The sequence below is a fragment of the Pholis gunnellus genome (assembly GCF_910591455.1).
Source record: "Pholis gunnellus genome assembly, chromosome: 16".
NCBI lineage: Eukaryota > Metazoa > Chordata > Actinopteri > Perciformes > Pholidae > Pholis > Pholis gunnellus.
In genome coordinates, this window is record NC_136543.1 from 18,263,211 (window position 1) to 18,287,632 (window position 24,422).

Consider the following 24,422-nt stretch of genomic DNA (forward strand, 5'->3'; position numbering starts at 1 on the left):
ATAATTATAAACAATATATTCATTTTTGTATAAAGGAACATATTTGTACAACAAAATACTTCATATACAATCAAGGGGATAAATGCTACCCATCTATTGCCTCGGCTCCAAGTACAGTTTAAGACTGTTCAGATCAAAGGTGTAACCCTTAAGGAAGAATTCAATCAACCAGCCATTCGGAAGCCTTGAACTATAAAGGGAAAGTAGTTAAATGCTTTTGACCACAATTAGTATCTGTTAGCGTTTTGGCTGACTCTGGTTATTAATAAGGCCATAAAACATCTACAATTAATCCTGTGATAGATGTCAGATATCTTATTTTGCATGGCTACATACTCAGACTTCTCAGTTAGTATTTCAGTCACAATACACTGGTCTTCTTTTTATAACAGCTGCTAGCAAAGGGGATAAACAGGCCTTGCCACCTGGATACCATTATATACATTTGAGATATTGTACAAGGTGAAGGTAGGACCTTATCCTCCAAATCAGCTCCATCAGTCACTGAAAGGTTCTTTCCTGTAGGCCTGCAGTACTAGCACCTTTACTTGAAGTAGTTGAGCCCTGCCACGAGGAAGAACTTCTCCAGGAAAAGCTCAGAGTCCAAGACAGCAATGTGGGCCGCGCGCCCAATCAAGGTGTTGGCTGTGTTGGGCAGAGCGTGGAACACATTCTGGCGGATCAGCCGGCACTCTTTAGCCTTCACAAGTGGCTGCAAAAGGTTGTTGATCATCTCAGTGTAAACGGGCCCTTCAGTGCAAAAATTAGGAAAGATACGGTTAGTCCTACTACTTAAAACAATTTTGCATCCAAATCCCCCTGCTTCTAATCTTTAAACTAAGCTAAGCCAACCAGCTGCTGGTTGGAGTTTATATAAACCTTGGAAAATATATATTTTTAGTTTTTTTGCATTAATACATGCACATCTAACCTGTGGTCCTGTCTTTGAGAGCGGTTTTGCACATCTCTATTCTGGCAGAGTGGAAAGGAACATAACGGTCCTGTGGAGACGCCACCAACACCACGTTCTTGAAGAACTGGAGCCCTAAAGGGACACAAAACAAACGAGTAAATGATACCGCAGTGTATGTCCATGTGTGTGTCAGAGAGAGAGAGGGAGAGAGAGAGAGAGAGAGAGAGAGGAGAAAAGAGTGAATTGGTTGTAAAACACAAAGTACAATCACAAACTACAATGACAGGCTTGATACGATAAAACTGTGTTTTTTCTCAAGTCTCCTGTCAGTGTGCTTTTAAGAGAGTGCGCTGGTGGGTTTCCAATGACAGGGTTTGGATCATTTTGTCAGCCTGCCACAGCTCTGGAGGGGTAAAATAGTGTTTTCAGGCTTATCTTCTTCAAGCCTGTGTGACAAACGACTGCTTTGTTCTACTCAAACAGTGGGGAGGCCTCTCACAGGCCTCTCGCAGCTCGCTGGCAGGGGTTTGAGTGTTAGCGAGCTGACGCGTACAGAAATTTGACAAAAAAGACAAGATGACAACATTTTCATGAATATTTGAATAGACTGTCTTTCAAGTAACAGTCTGTAAAGTGAGGCAGTCAATATACTGTCTGTGTTTCAAATTCATCCGCTTTCAGCCGGTACCTTGTTTCTGACTCAGGAGATAGAGGAATGTTTTCCGTGGATCAACGTGGTCTCTGAAGGTGAGCTGCAGCAAGGATCCTGATTTCTTCAGCTTCTGCATTAACCACAGACCTAAGCAGCACACACACACACACACAAAGACAATCGGGACCCCTGCTTTTTCATCCCCCCTGCATTGAAGCAGCACAGTATGGATGATATTCTTGGATAAAAGATGCTGCTGAGGAGCACAAAACATTGAAATGCATGCCTGTACAGCATAGTAAACACGGCACATCTGCAGTGTGCATCTTTTTTTCTTTCCCGCTGCGGCGCGGTGGCCTCACCTGTGCTGACCAGTGTGCTGTTGTTGTACAGCGTTCCCAAGTGTGGGCCAGACAGCGAGAGGAAAGTATGCAGTTTGGGCAAATAGCAGCGGAAGCGGGGCCTCGTCAGCACGGAGCGGATGATGACGTTCCCCAGAGAGTGGCCGATGAAGCTGTTGGTCGAAGACAAACAACTTTCAGGGAGATAAACTTGCAACTTGAGTGGGTGGCTGGAAAAACAGTGCCTCCAACACTGCTGACCTACGACACCGTGCGATATCTTATTATAGACTATTCTGTATGTAGGAACTAGTTCCAGCTGAGGATGTTTGGAGATTTAAGCTGCAACATTGGTAATTACAGAAAATTCATTAACTTGTTTAAACATTCTCAAAGGCAATGACAACTTAATGATACTAACATAGAGGACGCGCCACACAAATGAACAGTCTTCCCAGCAGATCCGTGAAGCTATATGTCTGTCACTTAGTTTAATTACTGTACTGTTACAGCTTTACCCAAATCCCTCATCGCCATGTGGGCTCCTTCTCATCTATCTTTTACCAAACTAAATATAGAACTAATGTGGAAAGAACCAGATGCTGTTGTGGCAGTCGATTGCTTTTGTCTGTGATACTTTCTCTCTAGAGAATGAATACACAACAAAGAAAGTTAACAAACTTGGGGAGAAACTCAAAAAGAAAATGTGTTGCCATATTGAGGGCAATTAGGCGGGAAGATGAATAGCTTAATTTGATGGGAACAAGGCGACACACTGCTGCATAAGGGAGTACAGTCCATCATGGGAAAGTCAGGAACTTATTGGCAGTGTATGATAAAAGCCTTTCATCCATTTTGTGCTACTTATCCATTTTGGACTCGCACAGTCAATATATTATCCTGAAACTGTTAATTTACATGAGCAAAGCGTTCCAAATATCGATGTGCAGTCTCTGCTGCCATCTACTGTCCAAACAGAATGCTGCTGAAGCTGATGATTGCCCCAGCTCTAACTCTGCCTCAAATGATCGATCAAAATCAATCAAAAGGTGAGTTGTCGGTAATGTGCATGTTGCACAGCATTAAAGTTGAGCGACTGACCTTATCCGGCCTATGGTGAGATTGTACAGCTGGATATGCTGAATGATCTCATCCAGCAACCTGTCCGTCATGGTGTCGAAATCTGCAAACGTGTCGGTCTGCAGGGAAAACGGCAGTGAAAAGCACGGTCGTCAGCGCTCTACAAAGTGCCTAAAAGCACTTTCACAAAAATGTGACTGTACATTTTAGCAATTGGCTCCCATCTACAAATGTACCTGGTTCCTTTCAGACATGAGGAAGTCCAGTCTGGATCCTGGCAGTCCCAACTCAATAAAAGTCTTCACCAGCCGAAGGTCTGCGCTGTTTCCTGGAAGCAAAGAGGAAATGATACTCACGATTTCTGGCTCATTAATCATTTCAGTGACACCTGGAATTAGTATTCACAGACTACATAGTGTGAAGTGATATTTTGTAGGACACTCTCTCAGAGACTATATTACACTTGCAATGCTAATAGGGCAGAAAACAGGATGTACAGTATGCGGGAGGTGTGTCCGTTTAATAGCTATCACTTTCTTGCTGTGGAATTGGGACAGCGGTGAACCATAACCTTCAGCTGTACGAGGACTTACCGTCAAGCCCGTGGACACACACCACGAGGTGTATGCCATCATCAAACTCCTCATCATCCTCCTCGGGGGGGAAATAGGGCAGGTCTGATGCCAGGAGAGGGAGGTCGCTGTAAAGGCTGGCTTGAAAGCTCAACTCTTTGAGCAGCTCGTCTTTGGCTTTGTAGAAACTGGAGAAAAAGAAAATTGAACATTGTATTTGGTATATTAGCAATACATCACAAAGACCTTTCCAGTAATGTGTATGCTATCTAAATCTAAGATTGTATTTTCTGCCTGCCTTGCATTTTTTGTATAATATCAGTTAATGTTGCCCACTTCCGAGCAAATCGAGGCTTTTAAACAAAAGTCCCACAGACTTACAAGTAGCTCCTCTAAGTTGTATTACCCTTTCATCCCGCCAGGTTACAGATTTCAGCTGTGGAGGAGTCAAAACAAATCCGATTCCAGCTCCTGTACTTTCAGCTAATCATGATGGATTTGTCTGCACCCTTTGATGTGATTTAATGCATCAGGAGGCATTTCACCTCGTCTTGACTTCCTCGCTTCCTATTTGCCCTCACTTCATTTTGTTATGCCTGGCTTTCCAAGCGTGAGTAACTGCCAGCTACCGCACCAGATGCCAACAGCCGTCTCCACATACCCATAAAACCTTGTGTTTTGGCCTTGTTTCCTGTAGTTGGTGTGGATTATGATCTCGATCCTACAAAGTTTTTCTTGGAAGACGGCCTGCATTTGCTGATACATTATTTACTGATACACACAAAAGTCAGAAAGGCATTATTCTCACCTGCCTGAACACAAATAACTAATGCAGCCTTCATGTCCAACTGAAAGTACAGGGGCCAGCCCTTTTTGTGGTCATAAATCTGACTAAAAAGGGACTTTTTTCCAAATTCTGGGTTCATATTTTTGCATTATGGAAAGTCTAAACAGTCCAAAATGCTCCTTTAGCCTGCACACCTGTTTGATTGAAAGCTGAGTGGACAAGGACACTTAATGTATATTAACTTGCACTAGTAAATATAGCTTATAAAGCTAATAACTCAATTGATCCAAACCAACCAATGTTGACACGTGCAAGTAACTTTAAGATGTTTAAGATTTGTTTGCTATCTAGTCTGATAACATTAGCACTTTGGCACAGAGTGTGTGACTCTTTTTTTTGTAGTAGGCTGCTGTCTGGTTGTTAGTCGGTGTCACATAGATGTAATTGTGCCTGTTCATGCACACACAAAAGGGAGACAATACATTTCTTCACTTTTTTCAAGGGACCACAGGAAATTAGATTTACAAGGGAGTCTTGTGTGGTAAGCAGAAAATAACATGCTATGTAATTTGAATTGGGCACAATTTATCCTTTGCTAACACTAAGATTAGCTCCAACATAAACTCACTTGAGCATTCGTTCGTTGGTCTCGTCGTCCATGTTCAAGGGATTGAGCGAAGACGAGGAGATGATACCAAAGGAGCCCAGGGGCTGATGGGTGATGGGTGAGGTAGCCTGGCGAGCGGACATTCCACTGATGGATGGAGAGTCTCTTAGCGCTGAAGAAAATGGCAGGCAGGTCGGGGCACAGGACACTGACATGTTCACCACCTCCACCATCTTCTTATTCACGAAGGCCAGCCCTGAATTGGGGATCTTAGAGGGCTTAGTTTGGCAGTCCAGAGGCTCTTTTTCACCGGCTGACATCCCACTGAGGTCAACGGCTGATGCAATATCGTTGGCAATCAGCCCTGTAAGATCACTCGGCCTCTGTGTGATGGTACTGCTGGGGAGGTCATTGGTGCGTTGAAGCCCTAGAGGTGATCGGGAGGGATCCGGACACTTCTGGTCCTCAACACTAAGCAGTTCATTCTGATGGAAACTTTGGCAATCATCTACAGTGTTAATTCTCTCCTGTGCTTCTGCACTTTTATGCACACATGGTTTGTTTCCACAGCTGCAGGGCACTGCTTCTGTTTCAACGAGATGCACATCCTCCTCTGAGGCGCTTACTCCACTGATGTGTGTTTGATGGTTCATATTCTCCCCCCGGCTGCCAATAACAGTGCTTTCCTTCACATGAGGGCTCTTTTCAGACTCTTGTAAAAGCAGCACTTCAGACACACCACTTACCGCTGACTTGGTTCTATATGTCTTTGACAGGTTCTGTGACGTGTTTGACTTTTCAGAGCTAATATTCTCTTTGAGGATATGGCCAAAGTTTGACGTTGAAGTCAGATCTAACAAAGAGGATTCGGATTGCTCCGAATCCAGGTTGCTGTTCAAAGAAGAGCCGTTGATCTTCAATGACTCCTGGTTTTGCACTAAACTCTTAGTATCTGTTTCCTGGTTGAGGAGCACAGGGTCCTCCTCAGTGTCTTCAGGGCTGCTTATCTGTGGTGCCGAAACTGACTTTGTCAGTTTACTGAGCTTCCTCTGCTGCTGGTCCTCCTCGTAGGGCAGGGAGCTAATAGAAGTGAGCGAGGCCTGTATGCCTCCGCTGCCGTTGCTCTCCATCTGCAGGCCTTCCAGAGAGCTGCGGTGGACCGGGTGGCGACACACTATTTGCTGTGGGATCTCCCGTTCGCTGGAAAAGTCTAGAGGAGGTCGGCCTCGCAGTGCGGCCTCCAGGGGCCAGGCCACCGAGCTGGGCTCGCTCTCAATACCTGAGTCCGAAATAACTGAGGACGAGCGCTTCATGATCTTGGAGCCCATCAGGCATCCGCGTTGAGTCACCTCTTTTCTGAGATCACCGGGAAAAGGAGTTATAACTGGATGCACATTGGCAGTGATGAGAGGAAAATCCTCAATCTCATCATCCATGGAGTGATTTAATGGCATCGCAATATCAGACTCTTCTTCGTTATTTTCACTGTCATTTGTGGCATCACTAAGTAGGATGGTATCTTCCGTTGCACGATGAGCAGGAGACTCATCGCTGCTGTTATTAGAGTCAGTGAGGGAATTGTGGTTTGAGGAGAGAACCAGGACTGCTTCTTCTCTATATGGATCCACATCAGAAGGCGTATCTGTGATGTATCCCAGACCCGGATTACAGCTCTCTTTATCCTGGCCTTGTTTTTCTTCTGGTTCCTTCAAGTGCTCTGCCGCTGCTCGAGAGGGTTCAGCAATGTCCTCGGTACGAATGAGGTTCTGGGTACTTCTGATATTGGTTCTGGTCTTACTCTGCTCTGCCATGAGTGAGACATATGTAGGTAGGTCCATGCAATCATCACTGTCCAAGGGGTCCTGGTGTACTGCTGGTGATCTGGCTCCCTGGTTGCTTTCAAAAATCCCATTGACATGAGAGATGTTGGTATCTGAGTTGGTCTGGCCATCAGTGGTTGGCACATGTGATAGCCACTCTGGAAAAACAAGGGCATTGCAGTAAGCCTTTTGTGATTTGGTGTATATAACTGAATATTTTCAGCCACTTTTTTATATTACCTGTTTGAGGAGACTCCACATATCTGTCCTCAAAGATGATGGGCAGGCTGTTCCAGTCTCCATCGATATCCAGGCACTCGACAGGTAAAGGAGGCATCTTGGTCAGGTAGTCTGAGCTCCGCACTTCTGTAGCTATCTGGCCGTGTCTGTTGATTCTGAATCAGCAGAATAATATCATACACTTCTCTCCATTCATAGAATAAACCTCTTCTTTTCCTGAGAAGGCTAATACTTACAGTTCCTCTTGAAAAGTCAAAGATGTATCTTTGGAGTGTTCGGTGAAGAAGTACGCCTCTGAGAACCTCCTGACCTGGTGTTTGAAGAAACAGACAAAACTGTTTTCATCAGTCAGCTGAAATGAGTCAATTTATTCAAGTTCTGCTCACAAAGAGAGAGCGAGAGATTCATATCACTGCTTCCAGTCTGTGACACAAGCTTGATCCAAAAAGCTTTCTCCTTCTCCAGCTCCAATTAGAAATGCATCATCCTTGAAAGTCAGCCACTGTGACAGGCAAATCACCAGGAACACTACTTCTGGTGTATTTTCACCCCACAATAATTACAGAACAAGTGTTAATTGAAATCCAAACTCCACTGGTGGATGGAGGCATGACAGTATCCCCTTGGGGTAATCAAATACCAAAGCAAACATGTTCATTATTTTTCAGACAACTGAGACCAAACAATGCCACATAAAAGGGCCTTGAGAGCTACTCCACTGTGAAGCACATATTCATATTCAACAGCCCAGTGATTGGACAGAAATTGCACTGGAAATCACATTAACTTGCTCAGCTGGGTTTGAGCTACCGTCTAGAATGGCATTTTATTATTTTGTTAATTCCCTGTCCAGAGTTTGGTCAGTTTAACTCATAAATCTAACCATTTCCTGATCAAACATGGAGGTTTCTTCCTCATTACATCTGATTACGTTTTCATTTTTACATCATCTAAGTGTGTTAAGAGAGAATTCTATTCAAAGGCTTTTAAAACGTTTCAAGAAAATTGGTCGCGACATGCCTTAAGGAGACGCTCACAGAGCTAACATGTCAACGGTTATGAAACCATTTTGATTGTTCTGTAGTATTTCTGTATTCTGGTTTGGGTGCTGAGGGTATAAATAGCTCAATTTAAAGATATCAGCACAGATCGTCATCGTTGCACTCGAATATGGAGACTATCTGGCCTGTGGCTCAGAGAACACACAGGAAATGCTGGCGTTTGAGCATTATATATGCCTTTGATGGAGTGCCACTCTCACCCTGAGTGTGTGGTGCTCCTGGGCAAGATAGGAGAGGATGTGGGGGTTGAGAACAGCGGCCTCCAGGAAGTGGCTCCACAGAGCAGCCAGCTGGGAGCAGAGCTGGCTCACGTCCCTGCTGATCTGCTCCGCTACCCTCTCGTGGCCTTCCTGGAGCTGATGGAGAGAGAGAGGGGTCAGAGAAAAAAAGATCCCTATAATATCAAACTGAGTCAGTCTTCCTAAAATACAGCCTTCTATTCTAGGATCCTTGGTTTTCCTGCTGACATTTATATTTACCGACGGTGTGTTTCTGCCTGACCTGATATGTCTTTGGATCATTGTAGAAAATAACTCAATCAACCGAGGCTGGTGATAACAGCTGGGCCACCGTATCCGTCCACAAATAAATGCATTCAGAGACTTGTTTTAACACTTGAAAGTCATGATTGTTTAATGTCTCAATGATCCCCTTCACGACTTAACAGGACTTTGAGAATTTTAGTCGCCAAATCAAATATTGTAATTATATCAATCGCCTTGAAATAATACCGTAAGTTCAAATCCACTGCCCTACAGTATATTAAAAAAAACAAATGCACTACTTTTTTTTCGGTTTGCATTCCAACAAAAGAATCGTAATCCTTCAGCCCCAAACATCAAGATTAAGCCGTTACATTTGTCTGTGCATATAATGAACTCTTTTGGTACAGCAGGTAGGGCTAAATAGTGATTGTTTTATACGCCTAAATCTGAAATAACAACATCAAAATATTCCGAAAAATTAGGAATCACAACTACAAAGAAATCATAACAATGTGAAAGTAACAATAGAGTGTGGAATGAACACACCTGTAACTCTGTTGTGAGCTGATTTAGAGTTTCGTCAACAGGCAGCACCTCTGTGGAAAGAAAAGTGATTTTGGAAAGTTATCTGCAGAGCTCAGTGCAAAGGATTTCACACAGTGTGTACCGAGCGATAGAACAGGGTCACTACAGATTAAATACCAGAAAGTCATATATTTTATTCAAAAAATGTTTTCAATACAGATAAGAACTAATAAAATACTAATACAAATCCACTATAAAATAGTGATTATAAATCATTTTTAAGTGCCATGAAATCTAATTGTGACTTTAAGCCGTGGTAACGATGAGTCAGTACATTTACTCAAGTCATTCTGAGGGTTCTTTTCTGGTTGTTGCTACTTTACTCCACTGTATCTATTTGACAGTTCAGATTACAGTTTTTATCCCAAATATATGATGCATTTCTAACATATGATGCACTAATATTGATTTAACTACTCAACAATATGAAAAATGATTAAAATCAGCTCAACAAGTTGTCATTGAGCCTATTATCTCCATTCCCAACATATAATATTCTTGAGACAATGCTGAGAGGAAGGTGCACATTCCTCTCACTCATCTGTTAAACACTTTTTGAGCCGTGAACTTGTAATGTTTGAGAGATGCTTGTTCACTTTAGTCTTTCTGCTTACACAGGTTTTCTATCGGGGGCTTTAACTCCCTGACCTGCCGGACCCTTAAAGAAGAAGAGAATATATTTCCCCTTTAAAACGTCTTTGTGGGTAGATGTTCCTGCTCTAATGTTTCTCAGTTCCAAACAAGGGAATGTTTACTTGTTTCACTACCTCACTAACAATATTTCTGTTTTGTTTATGCCTATTACGAAGGCGCATTTGATTCATATCTTTTGTCAAAGTGCATTTGAGTAATTGATTCCAAATGAAGGGAAATTGATGCCAGCTGGGGTTGAAGTGGCATTTATTCCAGAGGATCAACCCTGATTAGCCACAGAGAGCAGCTGACAAGGTATAAAAGGTTCTGAAAGCCGGCAGACTGGTTAGTCTGTTTTTCACTGGGCAGGAAAAGGTCATGTGTTTGGTGTACTGGGAGGGTTGCTCTCATGAATTGTCTGCAGAGGACCCTAAGTGATGAACCTAATGAAGTGGTTCATCTTTTCCCTTTTGTTGCCGGTCACGCCTGCATGCTGCTCCATTCTTCCCACTTACACTACCAACCTTCAAGTACAACACAAGTAACAACATTAAAATGTTGCTTAGTCAGTCGTAATAATAATTATTAATATTATTTAGTATGTGACACTACTCTGAAAAGAACTATAACAAACCATACTGCTCCCCAATGATTCCCAACAGACCGTGTATTTGTTTCTAAATTTGAAGACCAGAAATAAAAGTTGAAATACTGAGCTTTGCATATGGTCACCTGAGTCTAGTGGCGTCTGCTGTAGCTGTGGGATTTCCTTCATCAGTGCGGAGTGGTAAGTATGCAGGCCCTTGTGTGCGACCAGCAGGAGGCGACAGAGCCGCCGGTGCCACGTATGAGCTCTCTGCAGGCTGTTTTCACTGGGCAAATAAAAGCTCCCCTGCAGAGAAGGAGACACAGAGGAAATGTCAGATGCTATGTAGGTCAGTGGTCACAGAAAACTCTCAGAAAACAGCCTGCCTTAATAATAGACGTGTACACATACTTGACGTTTATAGTTCAAGTATACAGCTGCAACAGTTGCACAGGCTTGTTTTCTGACCTTGTGATAAAAGGAGCGTGTTTCTGAATGGGAACGAAAAAGATAATTACTTGTAAGATCAAATACAATGTTAGGGACAAATGGACCCTAAACACAGCTTGCTGCGAGCTGTAAAAGCAGATCAATACATGCACGTGGCCTTGGGAGGATGTAACGCATCCCTGCTATAACCTTTAAAAGATCACAAGTATAGGAAGTTGACACAGAATTCAAGGTGCCAATGTTTGTCCAGGGCTTGATATAAAAGAAACAAATAGCCGAGTGAATGCAAAATGATGCATATAAAAACTGAAAACCATACATTAAAACATTCAACAAGGCCAAGTGAGGTACAAAACTGAAGGAAGCAAGCAGCTTGATGAGTTACATTTAATGCAAAAGACAAGAAAAATAATTCTGTAGCTCAAGTACAACCCCCCTGTTGAGTGCTGATATGAGCTGCAATAAGGACCGTGTTTCCAGTAGATGGCTCTCTAACAGCGCAGTAGAAGTATTAAGTGAATTTCAACATTGCAATTTTCATTATGCATTGAGTGTAACACCGGTCCAAACAGCTGCAAATCACCAAGGCCTTAATACTATAATCATATCTCTTATTTATCTTTTAAAAGATCTAATGGTCTGCTACCCAAACAGCTATCATTGCACACATGCAGGCGTCATAGTATGGAGCCGGGGAGCCTTGGATGTGACCAGTGACTGCCCTTTGTCTGCTGGTCTATGACCTGGCACAGTCTGCTCCAAGGTGACATCTCCTCATGGCTGTGATGTTTCCGCCGCGCCAGTGCGGCTCAGAGCTTTGAAAGGCATGTGATGCCTGAGTACCTGGGGATGTACTGCAATTTGCCCCTAGCAAGAAAAGTCTCCGGCCCTATCATCATACCTGTGTGCGCTCTGTAATTGCAGCAGTGCGGTACAGCCGAACCAGGAAGGAACATCTGTATGTTTACTTTCATAATTCTTTTTACCCTCTATAGAGGTCTGCTGGATCAGTCTGCGAGCGAGGGGCAGTGAAAAATAGCTATTTTTCAGTATCAAACTAGTAATTATCCTAAAATCATAGTTTCTCTGTGCGCTGGAAATGTCTCGGATGTGCTTTAGTTGTATGTCACCTCACATGAGAATTTCTGCTTTTTTTTGCTGCTGTTGATGCAACTTTTCCAATTCGCCATCAGTTTGTTTAGACACATAGATACCAGTGTCCATGTGTCGAATATGAACATGATTTATGTGTGTTTATCTTCAGAAACATGATTTATTTACACCAACAACACCCAAGATTCTCAGCCGTCTCACTTCTAACAGCACCACGTTTCTCTTAAAATATCCTTTCCTACCACAGAGGGAACTTTGTCCTTCCTTTAGAGATGTAACAGCATATATCAATGGATATCTACAACATGTGATTTTGTTTTTCAGAAATAACATAACACTTAAGGGAAACGCTGCGGTGTTAAGAGGGAAAGTGCTGAAAACGTAGTGTAGCCGCAGGTAAAGAGCTCTAAATAAATAAAGGTGAAGGAGGAGGCGGCATGCTTTGTAGATTTCACCTGCAGCTATGAAGTACGTGGCGCTTGCAAGCAGAACTCATTACTGTGATCAAACGAAGCCCCCCTGCTTGGCTAAACGCAGAGCTTATTAAAGTGCCCAGCTAGGGGTGGGAGTAAAAACCAGGAGATGTGTTGGGGAGGGGGGGGGGGGGGGGGCGACCATGGCGCTCATTAAGATTTACAGTGTAGACACAGGGACCTGAGAGATGCATGTTATAAAAGGACAGAAAAAATGGAACCGACTGTTTTACAACTGTACACAACTTGGAATAATTGGCAAACGTAAGAGAACTAGAGATAATGGCGACATAAAGAAAATTAAATTAAAATTCTGCAAAATTACATTTTTCTGTGAGAACAAATTACATAAAGTATTCAAAACTTTTTTTAGAATTGGTGTGCAGTATGGGTTTGGGACATGTCAAATGTTCCTGCAACGCAATGCACATATTCGAATGGAGGAGCTACTCATAGCCGCAAAAACAAATAAAACAAACTGAGGATAGTTGTAGAACTATAGTCAAACTATCCCAGAAAACTGTATTAAAAAAGGGTTAATACACGGAGCAGTTCTAAAGCCGCAGTTCAACATCTGATAGCACTTCTATGGAAGTAAGTCAGGAGTTTATTGTAAAAGAATAGTTCGATATTCTGAGATAATACCATGTCTGGCTCTGCCTTCATATTCGGCATATAGCTTAATATTGTATTTTCAGGTGCTTAAAGGGTCATGAAATAATTTAGTTCCTATAAAGTTAGACATATACTGTATAATCATGATTAATGATTACGACAACAGTGATTCCGTTATCAAGTATGTCCTCATGCAATTGTGAAGCTTAACTGTAAATGGGCACAAAGGCATTTCTAGTGAGAGCTGCTAACACTTCCAGATGCTAAGCCTGGAGGCTGCATGCCTGGGCAGGTGGGTTAATCAGATATTATTAAAAGCCACGGTGCAGCGCAGTAATAATCCCTGTGTTGGCCTCTGGTCTTTCAGCTTTAGGACTGCACAGAGCCCCAACAAATGACAGAATCTGGGGGACAGACAGGTTCAGGATTAGTAATCCAGATCAGAATGACTCCCTGCTCAGCTCTTGGGCTGAATCCTGTTGCTTCTGGGTGACATGCCAAAACAAATCACAACTAAATCCATCGGCTTCTGTCCCTAAACCGAGATCACGTCATTATTATATGGTTACGTCATCGCTTGGCATTCAGCTACTCGCTCACAAAAACAAAAGGGAACATCCAGCAGAACAGAGACTGGCTCATTATCGCGCTGTTTTCAGCTTTGTGAGACAGAACGGGCTTTGACTGTCTGTGACTTTCTATTTGAACGCAGCCGAACCGCTAAAGGTTAACATACCTCAGAGATGACAGGCTTGCAGTAGCCAGCTCCGAACACAAGGTTCTCTACCGACATGGCAGATGGGTCGCTCGGGCTCTCTGGCGAGCCCTTCCCCAGCCAAGAGCCCTTCCCTGTACGTGCAAAGCTGCATAGAGAACAGGGAGGACACATGCAGGGACAAACCGTGAGTGTGTGTGTGAATACAGATAAGCTGAGAGGCGGGGGCTGCTACTCTACCAATCAATCAGGTGCTGCAGTAATCTATGTAATGCATGGCTTAAAACTGAGTTTATGATATTGGCGGCTGAATTCATCCGGTGTTTGTGTTTGGAAATCTATCCGTTCAAGCAGCTAACGGATACACGGAAAAATATGTTATAGCGGTTCATTCACTGGAGTTCTTCTGTTGAAATTATGGACACAGTTGCAATTATAGTTTTCACTGTAGAATTCTATTTTCCCAGTGTGACCAGCTCTACAATTCAATATTGTATCGACAAGAAAGACTTATTTCCCAATGGCCATTCACTGAAATGATCTGGAGCTAACGCTAACTTAATTAGCTCGCTAACTACAGTTGATAAACTCAGCGAGCCATTTCAGCCGTCAAAATAGACCGATGTCGTCTAGAAATGAAAAGCTGCTTTTGCCTACCTCTGTCTGAAATCAAGGATTCAATGTTTTAAAGATAACAACAAATCTAAAGTGGTAAATCTGTTGCTGTCGTCACTCTAAACTGGATATGTGCCGTGTCAGATTGGAAAGCTTGACAGGCATAGCAACAATGATTTAGGTTTGAAATCCTGAGATCAGATACCAGAAGGGTCTTTCTGCTTTGTGCGAATTCAAGGACCATTAAATGCAAATGTTTGCCGAATGAGAACTCTACCTGATTAGCGGCTGATGTAAGGCAACCAGTGAAGCATGTATGGAGACAGAAATGACGGACAAGTGGAAGTAGTCAAACATGACTGGGACGTGGTGGTGGAGGCCTCTCCGTGGGTGGAAGTGGAGGCTGAGGGTCCGACTGCTGATCAAGGGGACAGTCGCTATCTCTGCAAGCCTGAGGAATGGGAAGAGAGGGACAAATGTTACACTCGCACACAAATGACAAATGTTTTTTGCATACAATTAAAAAGGGGTAATCTGCAGAATTCTTGTTTTGGGTATTTTCCCCATCTTTAGTGCCCCCTCCAGTCCAACACGTCTGACAATACACAGCAACTAAATATTAGTTGGTAAAACTAACCAATATGTAAAGACAAATATAACAAAATACAAATCAGTTAATCTATATTACAATGCTGATTGTATTGCATATACTAAAAGTGAATGGTTTTATCTTTTTCTTCTGAGCCCAAAGAGTCTGTTCCTCAAAGAAGCAGCTCTTTGCCTTTTGCCAGACTCTTTAAAAGATGTCTGAGAACGAGTAATGCTGCTCTCCAATAATCTCACATTATTATTAAGGACCTGTAGCCTATATTGACCCTGCAGCTATGAAAGAAAGAGTCGGAGAGAAAGAGTCTGAATCTTGACTGGAATTGTAATGGAGACCTAGTAGACAGACTCTTTCTACAGACTCCAAAAAAGCAGCTAGTGTTAATGCTATAACACAAGGGGCTCTATAACTCCTGTCCTGTTTAGCATTGACAAGTACTATACTCACACAACTATGACAAAAACGCTGAATTAACAGTTCGAACACTAAAAACTTGACAATACTTATCACTAATATGCAGCTGCAGGCCAATGAAAAGGCAGTGTCCCAACAAAAATAGTGCCTTTTTGCCATATGCTTAAACAAACTTACCATTTAGTCTTCTATTTGTCCCAAGGAGACAGACAAATCACAATAATCGTGTATTGCTAGCACAGAAGTTGTGATCAGGTGCTTAAAGAGATGGCTACGAGCCAAAAGACATAATAGCCCGTATTCGTGCCTAGTTTGCATTCTCACTCTTGCATAAAAGCTGCACAAGGGAAAAGTGTAGTTTCCTCTCCCTCTCTCTCTCTCCCTCTGCACACAAACACATATTTCCAAATTGCTTTAAAACCTACTGTTGCTCATTGTCGGTGAAATGAAGGTCCAGCTTCAGCTGAAAGTCCACCTCACTTAAGGCTTCCTCCACCTGCAAAACATTAGAACAGTACGGCTGTTAATGCATGAACATTATCGGAACAAGGTGACATGGAGGGGGGATGACAAAATCATGAAAAGAACACGTGGAAACATACTTAAATTGTCAAGTAACCTCATGAAAACGAGACAAGCACTGATCAAAAGATCATGTACCTCAAACGACCATATGGTGTGGTGTCAAACAACCAACCGGTCATTCCAAAATCTCCCACGTGTGGTACATTGGGGAGGGATCTGGTGACTGCGAAAGGCCGTAGCATATGATTCATACCATCTGTATACGCATCAAACAATCCAATGGGCCTTTGTAACCTGCACAGAAGCATCTGAAGTTTTTGTTTCTAAACTCTATACAACTATAGACAGTATGGTGTAGATGAATACTGCTATTTGGCTTAGAACCTAACGTGAGCGGCCTTGTTTGCGATGCAGATTTAGTTCTTTTTAATGACGTTTTATGTTCTCTGTGTGATCTTCAACCTGATGTAAGTTGAACAGAAATTGAATTGCTCTCATGATCAAAGAGCCATAGAATACCATGGTTTATGGAAATACAGAGCAGCTATTTGAATTTGAAAAACAAAGTAGAAACATAAAGGGTATGAGCAAACTACAAAGGCGGTGCCATGAATGGAGTCTTTTGAAGATTGCACAACTGCGTCGCTAATTACAATAACGGCACCGTTCTTCCTCTCGTTCTCCTTGCGTTTTGTTTTTTAAAAGTACACGCACACTGTACAGCAAACATACGAATCTTTGCAGTCTCTTCCTTTATCGATGCTCTGATTAATCAAGTGTACATGCGGGTGTCCACAGGGGGAAATGAGGGGCTATTTTTGTCTGTGCTATCTGCAGCTGTGAGCGGCAGATAACCTCCGGAAGGTTAATGAGTCGTGAGCCTTCGGGAGATATGCCTTTAAAGCTCCTCCGTCTCCACACCTCCACCTGGAAGTCTATAATGAAATCTTCTAAAATTAGGATTGGGCAGTCATGTGAGACTGGAGCGGGGATCTTGCCACAGTAATCGAGGCATCCATACTGTAGACATGTCAGAGAGCAGCTGAGCGACGGTGCAGGGTAATGTCATGGTTTGAGCTACGGCTATCATATGGATGATTAGCTACGAGCTGGGGGGCCATCTTAACTCCTCCACATCCCGGCCTCCAGACCGTCACAGCTGATCAATTTGAGCTCCGGTGGCTCCCAAACAACATAAAACAGGCAGAGTGGCTTTTCGGGGTCGCGCCCATGGTGAAACCGTAAAGGACAGTACATCAATAACTGTCTGGCAGGTTTACACGCCTGATCATTGCAACGGAACATGTGGAGCAGTCTGGGGGGCAAAGGCAATTTACATTTGTCTGGCAATTTAAAGCACATTATTTCCAAGAGGCAAGTTGTTGACCTCAATAATCCTCATACTGTTTCTGTGTCTGGAATGGTTCGGGCTGAACTCTTTTCAAAAAGAAGATTAACTTTATCTAAACTTTGTAGCTTTAGAGACAGAGCTGGAGAATTAATCCAATGTATTTTGGGTTGTTAGGGCCAGACTTATCCCTCTTGGGGCCCTAAACACTATTTTGTATTAAGGGGTAAAAACTCAAGCCAATCATTTTACCATTTTTCCAAAACCTCTGATATCTCTGGTTTAAAGTTAAAATTAAAATGCAACTGGATACGCCAGAGGAAGGATGGGCAGGTCCAGTCATTACAAGGGCCTTTACACCCACCATGTTAGTTATTCATGTTTCTTCCCTTCCAGGCTGGAGGGATTCACTGGTGTGAAAGTCTCAACAGCTGATCATCAATTTGCTTGTGTCTGTATTTGATACCGTTTCTGCCCTTTCCTAAGGGAAGGGCTATGCAGTGTTTGTGAGGCACAACAATCAATAGCTTCAGTCTGGGGGGTCAGACTCTGAACCCCCGCTAGAAGCTTGAAAGATAAATCAGCGGGGCTGCAAGATGATTAACGGGACAGAGGAGAGACAAGAACTTGGTTTTTTTTCCTGGTAATCCTATATTTTCCAGACTTCTAAAATATTAAAAACCATGCCGAGGAAACATCACTCTTAGGTTGAACACAATCACTGTAGTTACACGTGTAAACTGAAAGAAAATTGAGGAGAATAGAAGCAAAATATTTACACGCACATGAACGTGACCCCAAGCGTTATTAATTAAGCCGCCTTCGTCAACAGCTGCATTGTGTAAAATAGATGTGTATCTGTTCTGCTAAATACGTAGCAATGTACAAGAGATTCAGCAAGCTTGCAACAATGGAAGACTCCTGATCAAAAGCGGTCACTTGCGGACATTTCACGCCACTTTTAGCAAATGACAGCGTTCTTACTCTTCCATTATTCAGCATGATTATATGACTTCTTCATAACAACGTTATGTTAGATTCCTGCTTTAATTAACATGCTTAAATCTCTGTGGTTTGTGTCAGATGGTAGTGGAGACCAACAGTGGATGATAAAGCCCATTAATTAATGGGCATTCAATTCAACTATCATACAGCTGTTTTTACTGTAATTATCTGTTTTGCACTTTACAGCGAGGCTACTGATGCTGGCAGCTACTGATGCTGGCAGCCAAATGCCATTCCCCATTCTATCTTTCTCAACAGGAAGTGTGTGTGTGTGTGTGTGTGTGTGTGTGTGTGTGTGTGTGTGTGTGTACAGAAAATGTCACCAGCATGACTCACCCTTTCTCCGTCTAATAGCAGATGGACTTTGAAGATCATACAGTCATTCACCGTAATCTCCTCATTCCTGTAAAGGATCTGAAAGATCCGGCTGAACACGGTGCCGTCGTGAACCCCCGCAGAGCTGAAGCTGCATTCTCCTGATGTGGGACACACCATCATGCACAATTAACACAAACGGCAATCAGTTTGTTGCTACAACAGTATCACTTGTTCACTGCAACCGTCGATTATGTCACAACATGCAGAGATTTTACAATACAAAACAAACGTGATTTTTTTTTGTTTGTATCTTCGTACCCTAACTTGTTTCTCTATTTAGGTTTCACTCATTCATATTATGTAATACGCAAAACTGTATGTGATATGATTTCACTGACATTGAAACGTTAAAAAAGGAAATACACTGCTTTTCATAAACCGAAATAAATGTAGGCCTTTCGTTTGGCAAATGCTTCCTCTGATGAATGCAGTGTGGGCTCAGATTTGTGAATATGTACCCAGATTGCATAATGAGGCGTGCGAATGTGTGACCCGACAATTTGCAAATGTTTACTGTGATTGCTGAGGGATCTGAGCGTGTATATTCAGATCTGGAAATGTGCTAAGATTTGTGAATATGCTCACGATACTAACTCAATTCAATGTCCCTGCACCCTCAAGTCAGCTTCAATTGAACAGATACTATCATTAAGAAGAGTCACTGAACCATCTAGACACCATAGCACCACATAGAACAAGTTATCACTGTTTGCATACTAAATGTCCGCGCAAACAAGAAAGTTGGCTGTTATCAAACATGCAGACATACACGTTCTATACATTGAACAATGATACATATAACCTATTATACACCTAACTGCTTGTGCATGGTCAGTCATGTCCCGTTCAGAGTCCTAGTAACCTGAACGTTTTGGGAAGTACACTCATTCCCTTTCTTGCTGGGAGTAGATGAGGTGGTGGATTCCAGTCTCAAATGCGTCTGTCAAATAAAAAAGCTACAGCCAGTTAACTTAGCTTAGCATAAAGCCCTGGAAGCAGGGGGAAACAGATGTGTGTTGCGATTGCCAACATCTCCCGTGTTGCAGCCTGGCTCTCCTGCTTGTCCAGCTGCGAGCAGTGACACGTCTTTGAAATCCCCTGCTGAGGTTGTGTCTCTTTTTCAGTCTCGGTCTTACTCTCCCTCTCTCGGGCAGGCCTCCTCCCAGATAATGCTGCTATATTACTTGCAGCATACAGCAGCCCCAGCCAGGATGATGGATGTGTGGAAGCGTGACACAGCGAGTGTGTGACAGAGACAGCGGCAGCCCTCTGGGTATGAAGAATGTGACTTTGATATTATTGTTTTTCACATGTCTTCCTTGTGTGTGTGTGTTTGGGTTTCACACCCACTGTCTACAGACACACAAGTTTGGTGGATTAGAGACAGTAAAACTGCGCAGGAATTAACATAAATAATTGACCAGTGAAGGACTCGTGATCTCCCCCCAGGTGCTCCTGCGCTGGGTGGCCCTTCAGTGTGGCCAAAGTGATTAAATCAATGAAGTGTAGCTGCTGCATTTTGCCCTTGCTACTTTCACACACTCGCACATACTGTACTTCCTTTGAATGCCAGTTTGTTTTACGAGATTGATTAAACGTTAAATCATGTGCAAAGTGTGTCGAAGGGATGAGACCTTGACAGGAAAGCTGCAGTGCTGAGATCTCGGCTTTGACATTGATGGCAATGCTGTTGCATGGAAGGGGATAGCAGCACCTGAACTATATGAGGCAGTCCAATACAACAGCCATAGAAAAAATATATATCTGATCTATATATATATATATCTTGGCCTTGTGTATGGCACATTGGCTCAGCCCTCCTAACAGTTTTCAAAGTAAAAGCCCCCGCCTTTAAATTTCATGAAGATGTTTGAAAGGTGCCATCGATTGTTCTTCTCTCTAGTAGTCAGCAGAGGTCAAATGACCCTACTTGATTTATTACCTCAGTTAACATTTGAAACATGAGTTTATGGTCTCAGTTGCAAGTTTCATAGCAGATGTGTGATTGTCCATGAAACAGAAAGATGTTGTAACTCGACTTTACATTGTCCAATCTGCCCCACGTGTCTTGTGCTTGATAAGAGCCCAGACCTGAGAACATCTACATGCACATGTTGACTCATAGTCACAGCGTCACCTCTTGGCAACAGGAAGTCAACCCCATGTGACAAATATCATCTGATGAACATAACATTTACTGTGTGTGGTCTACACATATGCAGCATCATAATGTATGATTAGTGTATCTTCTAGTGCCGTGGAAATATTTGCAATGTTTAATATTATGTCCCATTCATGTTTACAGTGAAATAGACCAAAAACAATACATCAAACCCACACAGTTCTGACATTTTATACCGCAGTTCTCACAGGTTTTGGGAAGTTATCACATCCCACACATTTAAAGCTGCTGAAATTCCCTCAAGCATTAGCCACAGTGAGTCTGTGCAGACAGTAATAAGCTTGCAGCCTCTGGTGCTCTACATCTGCTGCGTGTATGTGTGTCTGCTCGTCACTCCCTATCCTATAAACCAAAAAAACACACAACTCTCAACGCAGGATTGCTCTTCATGATACTAATATGAGGAAGTATCTTAATCTCTTAGTCCGTGCGTAGGAGTCACCTTAAACAACAATCCAACTCTCCCTGTTCACACTGGCCATGTTTCTGTGCGTGAATCAGAGTCATTAAATGCTTCAGATGAGTGTGTGGCAGGATCCTTCTCACACAATGCATCTGGTCTGAGGGGCAAAGACAATTAAAATGTCAAGCTTACACTTTTACAGAGAACACAGTGAATGATGATTTCCTGTGTCTGTGTGTGTGTGATAAATGTATTTCCTCTTGCTGACCGGAGAGCTGGCTGCTGCTGCATTGATGCTCATGGATTCGGTCTGTGAGGTGTACGTGACCTTGTGGAAGGAGCTGCAGAGGGGAGGGCTGCAGCCTTCCGATTACCATACGAATATGATGCTCCTGTAATGCACACATGCTGCAGTTTTCCTTATTTGCCAAATGTACTTTTGCCCTATAGGAAAATATATGGATTGCAGTCGGTGGATTAGATCTAGGCTGCAATGCTTTGGAGCAGTTTTGGTATATGTGACCTTGTTTATAGAGTTGACAAACAGCGGAAGATAGGATTATAAAATCTGCAAGAGGATAGTGATAAATATTGTACATATAAATGTAGTGGAAGGTAAATCTGATTGAGTTACAATTTACCCAGGTTCAAGTCCTTAAGAAATAGTTAAACATTTTTGGAAAGGCTTATTTGCTTATTTCCGTGTGTGATATTAGAAGATCAATCTCAAGCTCACTTGTGTGCGTAAACTACAAAGCTGGCATGTTGAGCCTAGCTTAGCATAAAGATGCGCACAGGAAAATAGCTAGGTTTGCACTGTCCAATATGAAGAAATATGCCTATACCTCTAAAGCTCATTTATATAAGATGTATTGTGTTACAGTGTCACTCCACCTTTGCCGGTGGGCACTACAGATCATGAAACTCTACAAAACCACAATTTTACATTTCTGTTTATGTATGAAATTTAAAAAAAGACGTACAATGTCTTAATTAGACAACTTTTGACTAACATGTTGCCACATACAGTTGGGAGGTGTGTTTTTTCCACTGTCCACTGTTCCACCTGCTTCCAGTCTTCATGCTAAGCTAGGCTAAACATGCCCTGATTTCAGCACAAATCTAAACCTGCATTCATTGATTCTTTAGCAGCAAAAATAAAACTGCAACCACACCACTGGAACATTATCATCTTTATGGGGAACTTTTTAGTAAACTGTTCCTTTTTTTCACGTTGTCAATAAAAGATGAAGTTGATTAGTTTCTGCCCGGTCATGTATCGGGCCTCCTGATGAGTCCAATATTTATTCTGCTATCAGCTCTGTGTTGGTCTCCACCGACTTGCAATGGAAAGAAATAACTCTTAGCAGTTAAATGTTCCGCTATGCTCACTGGCTACATGAGTTGTCTGGTAGTTTACTAATGGACCTTTTATTTAGACATAAAGTCCCTGTTGCATCAGAGCACAAAGAAAGCCAATTAGTTTATTTCATGAAATATTGAATTACTTAGGTTGCGTTTAGAAGAAGAGATAACGTTACAAAGTGTTTATTAAATACCTTTATGCTGGAGATTTGCTTGTGCTGCTGACTCACTCAAGGTTAGTTTCCTTCACATTAGGCTGGACAATTAAAAAAATCTGGTAAAATCAATAAATAAGAGTATATTAAGTTAACTGAAACCGGTTTGTTTGTTAATGTATTCCTGAACAGTTTTACCGAAGCCTCTTCCAGCTGGACTATGCTGTCCGTTCTATTCCTCACCTGTAATCATGTTAGTCTGCACCTTCAGGATATAGCACCCTAACAATAGACTACTCAGAGCAGGCTTGCTGAACTGCTATTTTTATCATTCCCATTGTAATCTATTAATATTTAGTCTATTTAGGATTCCTCTCCATCCGTTAACTAATGAGGCAATGGAAATTCCTGTCACTGTGTTTCTGGAGAAACACTAGAAATTACATAAATCACTAGCACATCTCAGACTGGGACACATCGCCTTCACGATCAGCCGTGTCCTTGCCAAACACACACACAAACACACAGACCACACGTTGGTTCTGATGTGAAAACATTTAAACTGACGCGTTATCTCCCTTTACCTTAACCATAGGAGCTACATGCCTAAAACCAAAGTCTTATCCTCAATATAACCTGGAACTGGGCCTGAAATCATATCTATCCTAAATGTCCTCAAAAGAATAGTAGGCTATACTGTCAGGAATAGGTCCTCACAAGCACAGCCAGATCAAGCACACACACACACACACACACACACACACACACACACACACACAGCGCTCGAGTCATGACAAGCTAAAAATAGCCGCTATTACAGCAAATCAGTATTGCCAGTGAAACGGCTTTCTGCATTGCCAGAGATCCAGATTTTAACGCTCTGGTACGTTCAGAAGCGCTGCGTCACAACCTGTGAATACAAAGGAGGGCACAACAAGTGAGGAATATTTCATGATGGAAACCCTCCGCAAGTAGTTGTATTTAGGAATGAATGTATGTAGAATGCACAGAGCATGAAGTGAAGTGCTGTTTATGTTCCCATTTATCTTGTTGGTTGCATGTTTTGTCACTGGTTGTGTACAGTATTTTAATTAAGAAACGAACCTTTGCAAATGAGATTTAGTTGCGTGTAAATATTATTGCCACAAATGTACGTATACTTATATGTTATTCATTTTCTTTGAGGAACAGCATTTTAAGATTAGCCGTTCTATCGTGTTTTATGTTGCACTGAAAACACGCTGCGTTTAGCCTGTTCTGTCATTTTCTTAAGTCTTAAATCCCTCGTTGAAAGACAAAAGGAAAATCTTCCTCTTAGCACAGAAATTCCAATAGAGTTGTATTTGTTTTACAAACTGCAAATATCTTGAGACGGCACAGGAACAAAATCAAGACCACACACTATTTATCAAGAAAATAACTCTGGGTTTAAAACCTGAAATTCAATTACGTTTGAAACAATGACAAAAAATAGTCTTGCCAACATTTTGGTTTTGGAAGATATGAGAGACGCAAGATTTTCTGCAGTGAGTCAGTCAGTCTTAACCCAAAGACATGTCAAATGTCTTAACTGAGACAAGCCATACAATTCCCAGACACCAGACAATGGCATAAACACAGCTTCACTTACTGCTCACAGTTAATTGTCAAGCAATCTCTTCGGTTATTTTTTTTATTCTTGGCTTTTACCCACAATA

At 42.3% G+C, this 24,422-nt stretch overlaps 1 protein-coding gene across 1 annotated transcript in view; it reads right to left on the reverse strand.

The window, feature by feature from the left end:
- Positions 1–544: 544 nt before the first annotated feature.
- The window catches only part of fam135b (family with sequence similarity 135 member B), a gene marked incomplete at both ends in the record, with an annotated part of 28,910 nt that continues 5,032 nt past the window's right edge, over positions 545–24,422 (reverse strand). The window contains 17 exons of the mRNA XM_079175643.1: positions 545–750; positions 932–1,045; positions 1,602–1,712; positions 1,928–2,079; positions 3,008–3,105; positions 3,223–3,314; positions 3,580–3,746; positions 4,974–6,930; positions 7,013–7,167; positions 7,249–7,322; positions 8,274–8,429; positions 9,105–9,154; positions 10,509–10,668; positions 13,750–13,876; positions 14,621–14,794; positions 15,790–15,860; positions 18,579–18,718. Of these exons, the coding sequence (XP_079031769.1) occupies positions 545–750; positions 932–1,045; positions 1,602–1,712; positions 1,928–2,079; positions 3,008–3,105; positions 3,223–3,314; positions 3,580–3,746; positions 4,974–6,930; positions 7,013–7,167; positions 7,249–7,322; positions 8,274–8,429; positions 9,105–9,154; positions 10,509–10,668; positions 13,750–13,876; positions 14,621–14,794; positions 15,790–15,860; positions 18,579–18,718 (4,004 nt within the window). The remainder of the gene's footprint in view (positions 751–931; positions 1,046–1,601; positions 1,713–1,927; positions 2,080–3,007; positions 3,106–3,222; positions 3,315–3,579; positions 3,747–4,973; positions 6,931–7,012; positions 7,168–7,248; positions 7,323–8,273; positions 8,430–9,104; positions 9,155–10,508; positions 10,669–13,749; positions 13,877–14,620; positions 14,795–15,789; positions 15,861–18,578; positions 18,719–24,422) is intronic.